Below are 12,646 nucleotides of genomic sequence, written 5' to 3' on the forward strand. Positions count from 1 at the left end.
GCTCAATCCATATAACTGCTACTTGGCATTCTCCGCCCTTATGACCCCTACTAGGCTTTTCTCAATTAATATGGCCACTAGTAGGGCTTATGAACCAATAGAGCTGAAGAACAACCTTGTAGACCATAAAATGTCCTCTGTACATTGTATTTGTGTCCAGTAATAATGCAATAAAGTATTCTTTAACAGTATAAAGTTGGAGAAGTTTTGCAATCCTGAGTCCCAAATACAACACTAGACCATAGGCAATCTCTACACCAGGCTAAACATTTTGGGACATGAAGACTTTTCACCACAAGTTATTATGTAGGGTTAGTAAGTGTTCTATGTTTTTACAAACACCCATATTCTACATTCGGTGTCTGGTCAGAAATCAATACATCTTACAGCTATTTAGATAGAATATGAATGCTGACAATTGACTCTTGACCTGTAATCACCAAGCTGCTGTGGCCGAATTAACTTTTTAGTGACATTGTCTTGGGTTTAAGCTAGCAATTTCTTTAAATCCAAAAGTAACCATGTTTTTATATGTGAGATGCACATAAAAAAATAATTACAAGAACAACATTTGTATTCACCTTCTGTCTTTTTCCAGTAAACTTTGACCTGAAGTTGATTATCCTGGTAGAAAGGAGCTCCAATTTCAAGCATGTGAGCCGTCCGTCTTCTTTGAGGCGGCACTAGGGTATCAGTCTTCATTTTACTAACTTTTGATACTTGATCCTCTGAAAATAATTAAATGATTTATTAGAATCTAGGCAACATCTAATATTAATAGTAAATTATATTTCCATTAATCCATTTGCTAGGAATTCTTTTTCAGGGTTATATCGATCTTCATTAGGAGAGTGAAAATCAAAGCAAATCAAAAGTAATGGAGAAGAGCAAGTGATGTCCTTTAAGAAACAAGTAAATAGTGTAATACAATCTGAAAACTGTAGACCAATTTCTAGTTGTTCTGAATACTGTAACTGTTATCTTTTCTGAAACAGCTGTTAATATGTGTTTTAACCCTTTCAAGACAAGTACATGGCTCCATATCTATAATATAACGCTGTAAGCGTCACTCTGTCCGAAGCCTTTATAGACTACAAAAGCGCGACGCGCCTGCGCAGTCTGGCTCCAGACAGAATGAGGTAGCCAGCGGTGAGGAATGTGTATGGTGTCGGAGATGGCGGTACCGTACACACTGCATACCGCCATCTCCGACGCTATACTTACATACTTACCTGACTGGGAGGAGCATTGCCGCGGCACTTCCCTTCAGCCGGAGACCGGGGCGGGAATGCAGCCAGAATCACGCATGTGCATAGCGCGATCCGGCACCATTTTGCTGAAGACACACTTGCAGTGTGTCTTCAGCAATATGGCGCCAGACAGCACTATGGGCATGCGCATACTCCGGTGCCAGACTCCTCCCCTGGCCTCCAGCAGAATATGGTGACAGCGCTGGAGTACAGGAAAGAAGAGTGAGTATAATTGCTTTTTTTGTGTGTGTAGTTTTAATAGGAGTGAGGGGACCATGCATGCCAGGATAGGGGAGGTGAGAAGACCATGCATACCAGGATAGGGGAGGTGAGAGGACCATGCTTACCAGGATTGGGGGATGAGGGGTACCATGCATACCAGGATTGGGGGATGACAGGACCATGCATACCAGGATTGGGGGATGAGGGGTACCATGCATACCAGGATAGGGGAGGTGAGAGGACCATGCATGCCAGGATTGGGGGACGAGGGAGTACCATGCATACCAGGATTGGGGGATGAAGGGTACCATGCATACCAGGATAGGGGGGTGAGGGGTACCATGCATATCAGGATTGGGAGATGAGAGGACTATGCATACCAGGATAGGGGGAGAGGGGACCATACATACCAGGATAGGGGGTGAGGGGACCATGCATACCAGGATAGGGATAAGGGAGTACCATGCATACCAGGATTGAGGGGTGAGGGGACCATGCATACCAGGATGAAGAATGGGGTGCCATGCATACCAGGATTGGGGGGGTGAAGGTACCATGCATACCAGTATAGGAATGAGGGGTGCCATGCGTACCAGGATAGGAGGGTGGCAGCACATACCAGGATGGGAGACCATATACCAATTAAAATGCTCGCCATCCGGATGTAGAACAGGTTCATAGCTAGTACATAATAACGAGCACAATAAAGTGAATACAGTGCCTTGAAAAAGTAGTCATGCCCCATGAACTTTTTCATATTTTTTGATGTTGCACCTGCAAGTTAAATGCATTTTATTGGGATTGTATTTGATATACCAACACTAAGTAAGAAAGTGTTTGAGAAGTATACAGGAAATCATACAGGGTTTTCTAAATATTTTAAAAACATAAATCTGAAAATTGTGACATGCATTTGTCTACAGCACCTCAGAGTCAATTTTTTATAGCACTACTTGCCACAGCAATTACTGCTGCAATCTTTCAATGTTTGTCTCTACCTGCTTTGCATATTTAGAGGCTGAAAATTGTCCCCATTCTTCTTTGCAAAATAGTTCTAGTTCAGTGAGATTGGATGGAGAGCTCCTGTGAAGATCAATTTTCTTGTCTTTCCACAGATTCTCAATGGGATTTAGGTCTGGACTATGACTGGGCCATTCAAACACTTGAATATGGTTTGATTTAAACAATACCATTGTAGCTCTGGCAGAATATTTAGGGTTATGGTCCTGCTGGAATCCTACCTCCCAGTCTCAAGTTTTTTGCAACCTCTAACAGGTTTGCCCCCAGGATTGCCCTGTATTTAGCCCCATCCATCTTCCCATCAACTCTGACCAGCTTCCCTGTCCCTGCTGAAGAAAAGCATGACACTGCCACCTCCATGATTGATGGCTTCGATGGTGTTTTCAAGGTGATGTACAGTATTAGTTTTTTGCCACACACAGAACTTCGCATTTAGCCCAAAAGTTCTATTTTGGTCTCATCTGAACAAAGCACCACATGCTAGCTCTGTGCCCTACATGGCATGTGGAAGAAGGTGCTCTGGTCAGATGAGGCCAACTTTTTAGAGACATGCCTCAAAAAATTTGCCGCAGTAGTTGCAGCAAAAGGTGGTCTTACAAAGTATTGACTCAGTGGGGGTTTAACACAGATGCATGTCACAATGTTCAGATTTATATTTTTTAAATAATTATAAAACCATGTATCACTTTCTTTCCACTTCACAAATACTTGTTTCTTAGTGTTGCTATATAACTTAATATCCCAATTAAATTAATTTATGATTTGTGGGAGCAATATGAAAAAATCCAGAAAAGTTCATGGGGTATGAATAAATTTTCAAAGCACTGTATGTAATTTTTACAGCACAATGAACATTTTTTTTTAAAATTTTTCTTCAATCCATACCAAGAAGATTTTTTTTTCCAGTTTTCAGTACATTATATAACAAACTAAAACTCAACGCACAAACAGCAAGTGCCCTAATAAAGGTAAAGGGATAAATCTAAAGGGATAAAAAATAATGTAATGGAAAGGGGTTAAGACGAGACTTGAAACCTCCTGGGTCATAATGCAGAATGTATATAGTACTGACCTCGCTATATGGATTTCAATGGACTTTTAAGCTTCCAGAATCTAGTACCAAATACATTACTGGGTCCCCTAAGTGTCATGTGTAATTTAGTACACAAGTCTCCTTATATGACCTCAAGGAAATTTTTGGAGTCACTTAGGCTACAGGGTCAAAGTGTGACAGCAGTTTATGCAGTTCCTATAATATATTTCTGTATTTTGGCTAAATCTGGATTTAGTTACTGAACCTGAAGTAACTTATAATTTCAATATTCATGTTTACAAAATGTAGAGATCCTGCTATGTTCTATATGTTATAGCCTTACCTCTCACTGATCTTTAATCATAACCAAATAAGTAACTGAGTAGTCTACAAGACATCGTAAATATTGGCAAGAATGCAATTTTCATCAGCCATGAAAAAAGGTATTAACCTCATAAGGACCAAGTGCCATATATTTATAGAGCTTGTTCTTGGGCTTTAATCCCACACTATGGCAAATTAAGATGCAGGGGTTAGGTCTCCTGCAATCAGGCAGAAGCTAAGTAGGTCTCCAGCTGTCAGACACAGTTGGTTACCCCAGAGGAGAAGACAGAAATGGTTTATTTCCACTTCTGTCTTTTATTTCGCCGTCTGCACAGCGCATTGCTAATGCTTCTGTAGTACCTGGCAATCGCATAATCAGATTTGCTGGTGACTTATGTCACAGTAGTGAGCTATTTTTTCCTATAACTTGAGCTTTTGTGGAACTCTCAGTAACAGTGGAAAAATGAACGAAGCTCCACAGACTGGGGCAGCAACTATTGCCGGGTCTCACGCTGTAATCCGCAAAACCCAGCCGCTGTAAACTAAGGTGATTTCAGAAAGGTTACCTCAGTTTACAGCAGTCAGTTCTCACTAGGGCAGCATGAGTGCTCTACTGATGAGCGGTGGCTTCACCACTCTTTATTTCGGATTTTGCAATGCCCTCATGAGAAGCAGCCGCTGTGAACTGAGGTAACTATATGGGTTTTGTGGAGTACAGAGTGAGACTCAGCAGTGGCTGCTGCTCTAGTCTATGAAACTTCATTCTCTTTGCATGTAATACATTTTGAAATATATCTCTTTGACACCCAATAAATATTTTATAATCACCCTGTATTATTATCCATCTTTAGATCTCTAGTAAGGCCATATCTTGAATATGGGATCAACTTTTGGGCTCAACTTTTAAAAAGGATAGTGGGAAGTTAGTGCCAGTTCAAATGCAGGCAAGTAGATTATTAAATGAGATAAAAGGCCTCTACTATGATGAGAGTATGGAAATGTTGGGCTTGTTTATCTTGCAAACAAAAATGCCTCAGAGGTGATCTCATTTATGCATGTATGTATATACAGTTGTGTTCAAAAGTTTACATACCCCAACGGTATGTTTGCTTTCTTGGCCTTTTTTCAGAGAATATGAATGATAACACCAAAACTTTTTCTCCACTCATGGATAGTGGTTGGGTGAAGCAGTTTATTGTCAAACTACTGTTTTCTCCTTTTAAATCGTAATGACAACTGAAAACATCCAAATGACCCTAATCAGAAGTTTACATACCCTGTTGATTTTGGCCTGATAACATGCACAGAAGTTGACACAAATAGGTTTGAATGGCTACTAGCGGTAACATCCTAACCTGTAACCTGTTTGCTTGTTATCAGTGTGTGTGCATAAAAGCTGAGTGAGTTTCTGGGATCCAGACTGACTCTTGCATCTTCTATCCAGCCACTGACGTTTCAGGATTGTGAGTCACGGGAAAAGCAAAAGATTGTCAAGGGATCTACAGGAATAAGGTAGGTGAACTGTATAAAAAAGGAAAGGGATACGAAAAGATATCCAATGAATTGATAATGCCAGTCAGCAGGGTTCAAACTGTGATTAACAAATGGAAAATCAGGGGCTTTGTAAAAAAAAAACCACGGTCAGGTAGACCAACAAAATTTTAGCCCACAACTGCCAGAAATATTTTTCAGGATGCAAAGAAAAACCCACAAATAACTTCAGCTGAAATACTGGACTCTCTGAAAACTAGCAGTGTGGCTGTTTTAAGATGCACAATAAGGAGGCACTTGAAGAAAAATGGGCTGCATGGTTTAATTGCCAGAAGAAAGCCATTACTGTGCAAATGCCTCAAAGTATCTTGCATACAATACGCAAAACAGCACAGAGACAAGCCTCAAAACATCTAGAACAAGGTAATTTGAAGTGATGAGACCAAAATTGAACTTTTTGGCCACAACCATAAACGTTACAGTTGGAGACAGGTCAATAAGGCCTATGATGAAAGGAGCACCATTCCTACAGTAAAGCACGGAGGTGGATCGCTGATGTTTTGGGGATGTGTGAGTTGCAAAGGCAAAGGAAACTTGGTCAAAGTTGAAGGAAAGATGAATGCAGCATGTCATCAGGAAATACTGGAGGCAAATTTGCAATCATCAGCCTGGAAGCTGCGCATGGGATGTACTTGGACGTTCCAACATGAAAACAATCCAAAACACAAGGCCAAGTCGACCTGTCATTGGCTACTGCAGAACAAAGTCAAGGTTCTGGAGTGGCCATCTCAGTCTCCTGACCTCAATATCATTGACCACTCTGGGATGATCTCAAGCACGCATTTCATGCTAGACAGCCCAGGAATTTACAGGAACTGGAGGCTTTTTGCCAAGAAGAGTGGGCAGCTTTACCATCTTTACCATGTGAGAAAATAAAGAACCTCATACACAACTACCACAAAAGACTTCAAAAGCTATCATTGATTTTAGAGGGGGCAATACACGGTATTAAGAAATGGAGCATGTGAACTTTTAATCAGGGTAAATTGGATGTTTTAGGGTGTCATTATGATTTAAAAAGAGAACACACAGTAGGGCAGCACGGTGGCTCAGTGGTTAGCGCTGCAGCCTTGCAGCGCTGGGGTCCTGGGTTCGAATCCCACCAAGGACAACATCTGCAAGGAGTTTGTATGTTCTCCCCGTGTTTGCGTGGGTTTCCTCCAGGCACTCCGGTTTCTTCCCACACTCCAAAGACATACTGATAGGGAATTTAGATTGTGAGCCCCATCGGAGACAGTGATGAAATGTGTGCAAACTGTAAAGCGCTGCGGAATATGTTAGCGCTATATAAAAATAAAGATTATTATTATTATTATTATTAGTTTGACAATAATTGGCTTCACTCAACAACTAAACATGAGTGGAGAAAAAGTTTTGGTGTCTATGTGTTGTCAATGCAAAAGACTGGCACTTGACTCAGGCCTTTCAAAGACCTTCCAAAGGACTGGAGGACATTCATTCATTCACTGTGGAGGAAAGATAATTCCAGAAGCTAAATAAGGCAGGGTTCTTTACAGTTAGAGCAGTCAGACTGTGCAATGCCATAACGCAGAAGGTAGTAATGGCAGACACTATAACAGCATTTAAAAAAGGCTAGATGCTTTTCTCACAAAAATGACATTGTTGGTTATAAATAAGCTAGTGATAAAGAATGTACATCTGATGGAAAGAGGTTAATCTTGATGGGCATGTGTTTTTGTTTAACCTATGTAACTATGCGCTATACTCTTTGCACCTTCTATAATGCCTATGTTATTCTGTGAGCAATTGTTTATTTGTAAGAGTTAAATTTCATTTTGTAATTGCATCATATTTGGCTCCCTCATATCAGGTAATACAAAACAAATTATAAAATGTAACTTTTATCACTGGTAACTCAGACATACATGTACTTACTAGATGAGATGGATGGTCCGGAAGAAAAATATAGAGAGACCTTTGCGCTTTTTAAACGTACTTGTCCCCAGTATGTAATAGCTTGAATCTCTACCATGTAATTGCTATTGGGCTGCAATCCATCCAAAGTCACATAGTTCTGGCTCTGAAATTCAATTAAATATTGTTGCATATTATCAAACTTTGCAACAAAAAAAATATATTTTACCATAAGGAGCAATAATTGTGCCTTGTGAAACATATGAGTATTTGGTCATCATTTGAGCTCAATATTGCATTTTGTGAAATTTTGCCCAAATAGACAACAATATAATGTAGTAAGAGTAATCAAACTACCATAATTAAACAAAATGGCATGAACAGCTGATATGAAGAGGAAATACATTTGTTTACCCCTTCTGTAGTCTTCCTACGCTTCTTCTTAGCTGGAACAACAGATTTGCCATGAGAGGTCCAACTCCAAAACACTTTGTAATGATGTAAAGGAATATCAGGTTCTTCTGGAAGATCCCACGTGACCCGTAGAGTAATTGAGCCATCATTGTTTGTTGTTGAGTTGACTACCTTAAGATTAGTTGGTGCTGGAGGAGCTGACGGATCTAGAATACAACATATTTGGGACTTTAATTTTCATGATGAATAAATATATATATATATATATATATATATATATATATATATATATATATATTTTCTTTATATGTCATCACATATTCACAATTTTCAATTGGGAAGGAACTAAAAGGACACTGCCATTGGAAAAATCAGAATAGTTAACAACAATCATCCGGGTAGAACTCTATATTAAAACATAATTGCCAACTTTTCAGAATTCTCTTATTCCTACATTGCTTCTGACTTTTTTTTGTGTAAACCGATCCTGTTCTAAGACCACACACCCTTTTGGGATAGGACACACTCTGTGCCCACCTCTCGAATGTGCATCTAGATGTCAGAGTTGACTTTGACAATAGCACATTCTAGCATCACATTAGAAGGAAATGCTGAGGGCCAGTATGGTGTTTGGGAGCTTTGACAACTGTTCCAAGAGTCAAGGAGATATTACCTCTTATGCAGAAGTCTCCAGAACTTTCTTGAGCTTTTGGTTAAATATGAGTTAAAGTGTAGCTCTTGCTTTAACAGAACTTGCAGCAAAATTTGTGTGGCTCCTCCCTCCTCATTCCCCTCTGCATAGAATTTTACAAGCTTTAACTATAATTTCTTATTTCAATAATGGAAATGTCTATTTTCACTAAATATAGTGAATATGAGAATGAAGAGAATGAATGATCAGTCAAGAAATATTGCAAAGTTTCTTTTCATGTGTACAGTACTATTGATTTATGATGTAAGAATTAATAAGATAGTTTCTCTTTCAACCAAGCAATTACTTGTTTTTTGTTTCATAGGACTGTAGATACGTAATAAAAAAATAGGAAGAATTTTAAGAAATGGGGAAGTCAGTGGTGGGAAAGATGAGAAGGCAATCCTAGAGTCCGTGCCTAAATTATAACCAAAGTATATGCATAAAAGATTATAAAGGAAACAATCACTTTCAGCAGGGGCCTAGCATTTACACCCTAGCCCTAGTGCTTAGGAAAGTTCCAACACATGAAGACCAACATAAGAACATACCAGAATTACAAATGACACATGGTAATTGAGGAGGGGGCTTATAGAAGGTTGAACAATTTTGAAATGATGACCAAGAAAAATTCCTCTAACTCTGAGATATCTTAGCTATGGAAGATATCTTAGAAGTTATTGCATTTATGTATATTTCTACAGACCTTGAATTTGTGTAATTCATAATAACCAGTATTATTAGTAGCTTGATAAAAACAAAAAATATCCAATTACCATCATCACTTAATTTATGTTACACCAATAGTCATATATAGCATTCATGCTCCTTCGTACCTGATTAGTCATGTGATAGTTTTACTTTCTCTATTGTGTTACTTTATTATTATATGTGGACCTGTCTTTTGGAGGTTGGATACATCCATTCATAGTGATGCATCTTTGCCCAATTTCATATATGTCACAATATAGTCACAGAAATGTATTTCACATGAGCCTCACCATGTACAAAAATAGCAGGTCAAGTGGAGCGTCACTCAGAGACAAAGAACAAAAAGAGGCAGAACTTGAAAGCATTTAACGGTGAGGTCATGCGTTCTTTTAACTTTGGTATGCACCTGGATGTTTTTGCTGTGCTAAATTAGCTATTCAATACATTTCCACGCTCACTGCATTAGTTAAATAATCAACATACTACGTAGAATCCTCAGTCTTTGTAGTAATCTTCTATTAACACAATGAAATGAATGTTATTTATTTTTAACATCTGTTATACAATGAAGAAAAAGAAAGATTTCTAGTAAAAATGATATGACGAGAAGAGGCAATTACTCATTCACCGGCATGAATAAAATGTGTTTTATTTCAACTTTTATTTAACTTCCGGAACTCCTATTGTAAACTCCTTATATGCCAGACAACATTGTATCACTCTTCTAGAAAAGTAGTTAAACACTTTCCTACTTTTTTCTATAGCTGCGGCTCCACAATCATAGTTTCATAGTTTTTAAGGTTGAAGGCAGATTTATGTCCATTGAAATCAACCTATAGCCTGATGTTGATCCAGAGGAAGGCAAAAAACCCATGGGGCAGACACTAACAGCTATATATTAGGGGAAAAATTCCCTCCCGACTCAACAATCAGACTAGTTCACTGGATCAACATCCCATCACATCCAGTGCCCATAACCTGTAATATATTTTTCAAGAAAGGCATCCAGGCATCATCAATCCCATAAAGAAATTGTCTAGAGGTCCAAAAAGATCCTCAAAATTAAATGGCTGATTAAATCAGGCATCATCTTCTAGCAAAGATGCGGGCTCAGCTTGCAAGCTCACATCAGAGTGAAGGAGATGGCATGTGATGTACCCTGTTTGTCATATGTTGTTAAGGGGTTAATTCATGTTCTAATGTGAGATGGAGTTAAATATCATGTACTGATGACTGATTCACACGATAGCAAACTTGAATTTTTTTTTCTTTTTAATGTTGAAAAATAAATTAGAATTTTGTGAAATAAAATTGTTCATTTTAAGTCACCATTTTCTAAGATTTGTAACATTTGTTTTTTTGCATGGTGAGTCAACCTTTAAGGCTGGTTTCACATTAGCGCTTTTGTGCGCAGCGCATCGGGCGCACCAGTGCGCATGCGCACTGCGCACCTATATTTTACATGATGTGCGCATGGTCTTGCGCATATTTGCGCTTTCGTGCGCATGCGTTTTTTTGTCTTTTGCGCCAGGCGCGTCAGACGCAACATGTTGCATTTTTGGTTCCGCCCTGTCTCGTTAAAACAACGCATGCGCACGGAATGCGCACGGAATGCGCAAAAACACCACATTGGAGCCTATGGGAGCGCAATACTTGCGCATGGTCTTGCGTTTTTATGCGCATGCGTTTTTTACATAAACATGACTGAAATTTGGTCTAGACAGTAAAAAAACAAAATTGAACCAAGGTGATAAAATGGTGTGGGCACTGGGATTCCACAATACTTTAAGGATTGCTCACTAGTGGACACACAGCACAAGCTGCACCAATGTAAGTATGAAAAACCTAATGTCTGGCTGAAATTTCAATACATTTCTATGTACTTATGTCTCTTTTTTTTTTTATTGCAGCATGTCTTCATCTGGTGAAGAATATGTCCCCGGGACAGGGCAAGAGGCAGAAGAAGTGAGTACTATGCTTCCGTATGGATTTGAAAAAATAAACACATGTGATTAATTTTTTTGGTTTAATTTTCAGAGCTCATCCTCCATCACGCCACCACCACCGGAGGAACGGCAGGAGCAGCAAGGCCAAGTGCGGGCGGGTAGACGTGATGTAAGTACAGACGGACTGTTTGTTTTTTTTTTTTTACTTATTTTCTAGTCTGGTTTTTTTTTTTTTTTTTTTTTTTTTTTGTATTTTTTAATTTTATTTTTTTTAAATTTTCATGGTTGTTTTTTTCGATGTTTGTTGTTTTTTTTCCATTTATTTCCATTTAAAACAAATAATTTTTTCATGGATTGTTTATCAATATCTAGGGCTCAAAGTGTGTATGTGTGTGTGTGTGTTTGTGTGTGTGTGTGTGTATGTTTGTTTGTTTGGGTATATGGGCACGGGACTATGGGATGGAGGATATATATGATGGGTATATGGGCATGGGATAGAGGATATGTATGATGGTATATGGGCACGGGACTATGGGATGGCGAACATGTATCATGTGTATATGGGCACAGGCATATGAGATGGCGAATATGTATGATGGGTATATGGGCACAGGACTATGGGATGGAGGATATGTATGATGGAATATGGGCACGGGACTATGGGATGGAGGATATATATGATGGGTATATGGGCATGGGATGGAGGATATGTATGATGGTATATGGGCACGGGACTATGGGATGGCGAATATGTATGATGGGTATATGAGCATGGGACTATGGGATGGAGGATGTGTGATGGGTATATGGGCACTGGACTATGGGATGGAGGATATGTATGATGGAATATGGGCACGGGACTATGGGATGGAGGATAATTTTAAATTTATATAACTAACCACAGTTAGTTACTATGCCCGGGCAGCGCCGGGCTCTTCAGCTAGTTATCGATATTTTTTTTTTTTTAAATCTTTCAAAGATTAATGTTTGTCTTTCTTTTCTAGGCTCCACAGCGGGAGGAGGACCTCGCCCTGGACAACGACGAGCTCATCCGTCTAGTCCAGGAGCGAGTCCCGTTGTGGGACACCCGTCACCAACTGCACTCGGACAACGTGGTGATCCGGCGGCTCTGGAACGAGGTGGCCGCATCGCTGATGGATGGCTGGGACAATGCCTCTCCCCGGGTCCGCAAGGATTTTCGTAAGTATTTAAATGCAGTGTGATGCAGCAGTGATCTTGGCCGGGATCACCCAACTGTGTGTGATGCTATTAACTCCATGGAGTTTCTATCATCACACACAGTTGGATGATCACAGCCTCCAGTGCATAGTCTTACTTTTTTTCTTTTTTTTTTTTTTTCCATCACAGTGAACAAAGTCAGAACCCGTTGGCGCTCGATGAAGGACCGCTTCAACAGGGATATCCGTCAGGAGAATAAGGTTCGCAGTGGTGCTGCGGCAAGGACCGGCACGAAGTACCGATACCATCGTGCCTTGGCATTTTTAAGACCGGTCCTTGCCTCCCGAACGTAAGTATTTTCTAGTTGTATTGTGTTTTATTCTGTGCTTTTCTATTCCACAGGAGTTGGCGATTGTTAATTTATGGTAGT

General features: G+C 39.6%; 1 protein-coding gene across 1 annotated transcript in view; it reads right to left on the reverse strand.

Annotated features, from left to right (window-relative positions):
- Positions 1 to 12,646, reverse strand: part of ANOS1 (anosmin 1) — a 309,454-nt gene that overhangs the window by 57,554 nt on the left and 239,254 nt on the right. Inside the window, exons 7-9 of the mRNA XM_073565978.1 lie at positions 7,690 to 7,895; positions 7,297 to 7,441; positions 582 to 728 (exon numbers count right to left, since the gene is read on the reverse strand). Coding sequence (XP_073422079.1) covers positions 582 to 728; positions 7,297 to 7,441; positions 7,690 to 7,895 — 498 coding nt within the window. The remainder of the gene's footprint in view (positions 1 to 581; positions 729 to 7,296; positions 7,442 to 7,689; positions 7,896 to 12,646) is intronic.

The sequence above is a fragment of the Dendrobates tinctorius genome, unplaced genomic scaffold (assembly GCF_039654945.1).
Source record: "Dendrobates tinctorius isolate UK_male_01 unplaced genomic scaffold, ASM3965494v1 ptg000016l, whole genome shotgun sequence".
In the NCBI taxonomy this organism is placed as follows: domain Eukaryota; kingdom Metazoa; phylum Chordata; class Amphibia; order Anura; family Dendrobatidae; genus Dendrobates; species Dendrobates tinctorius.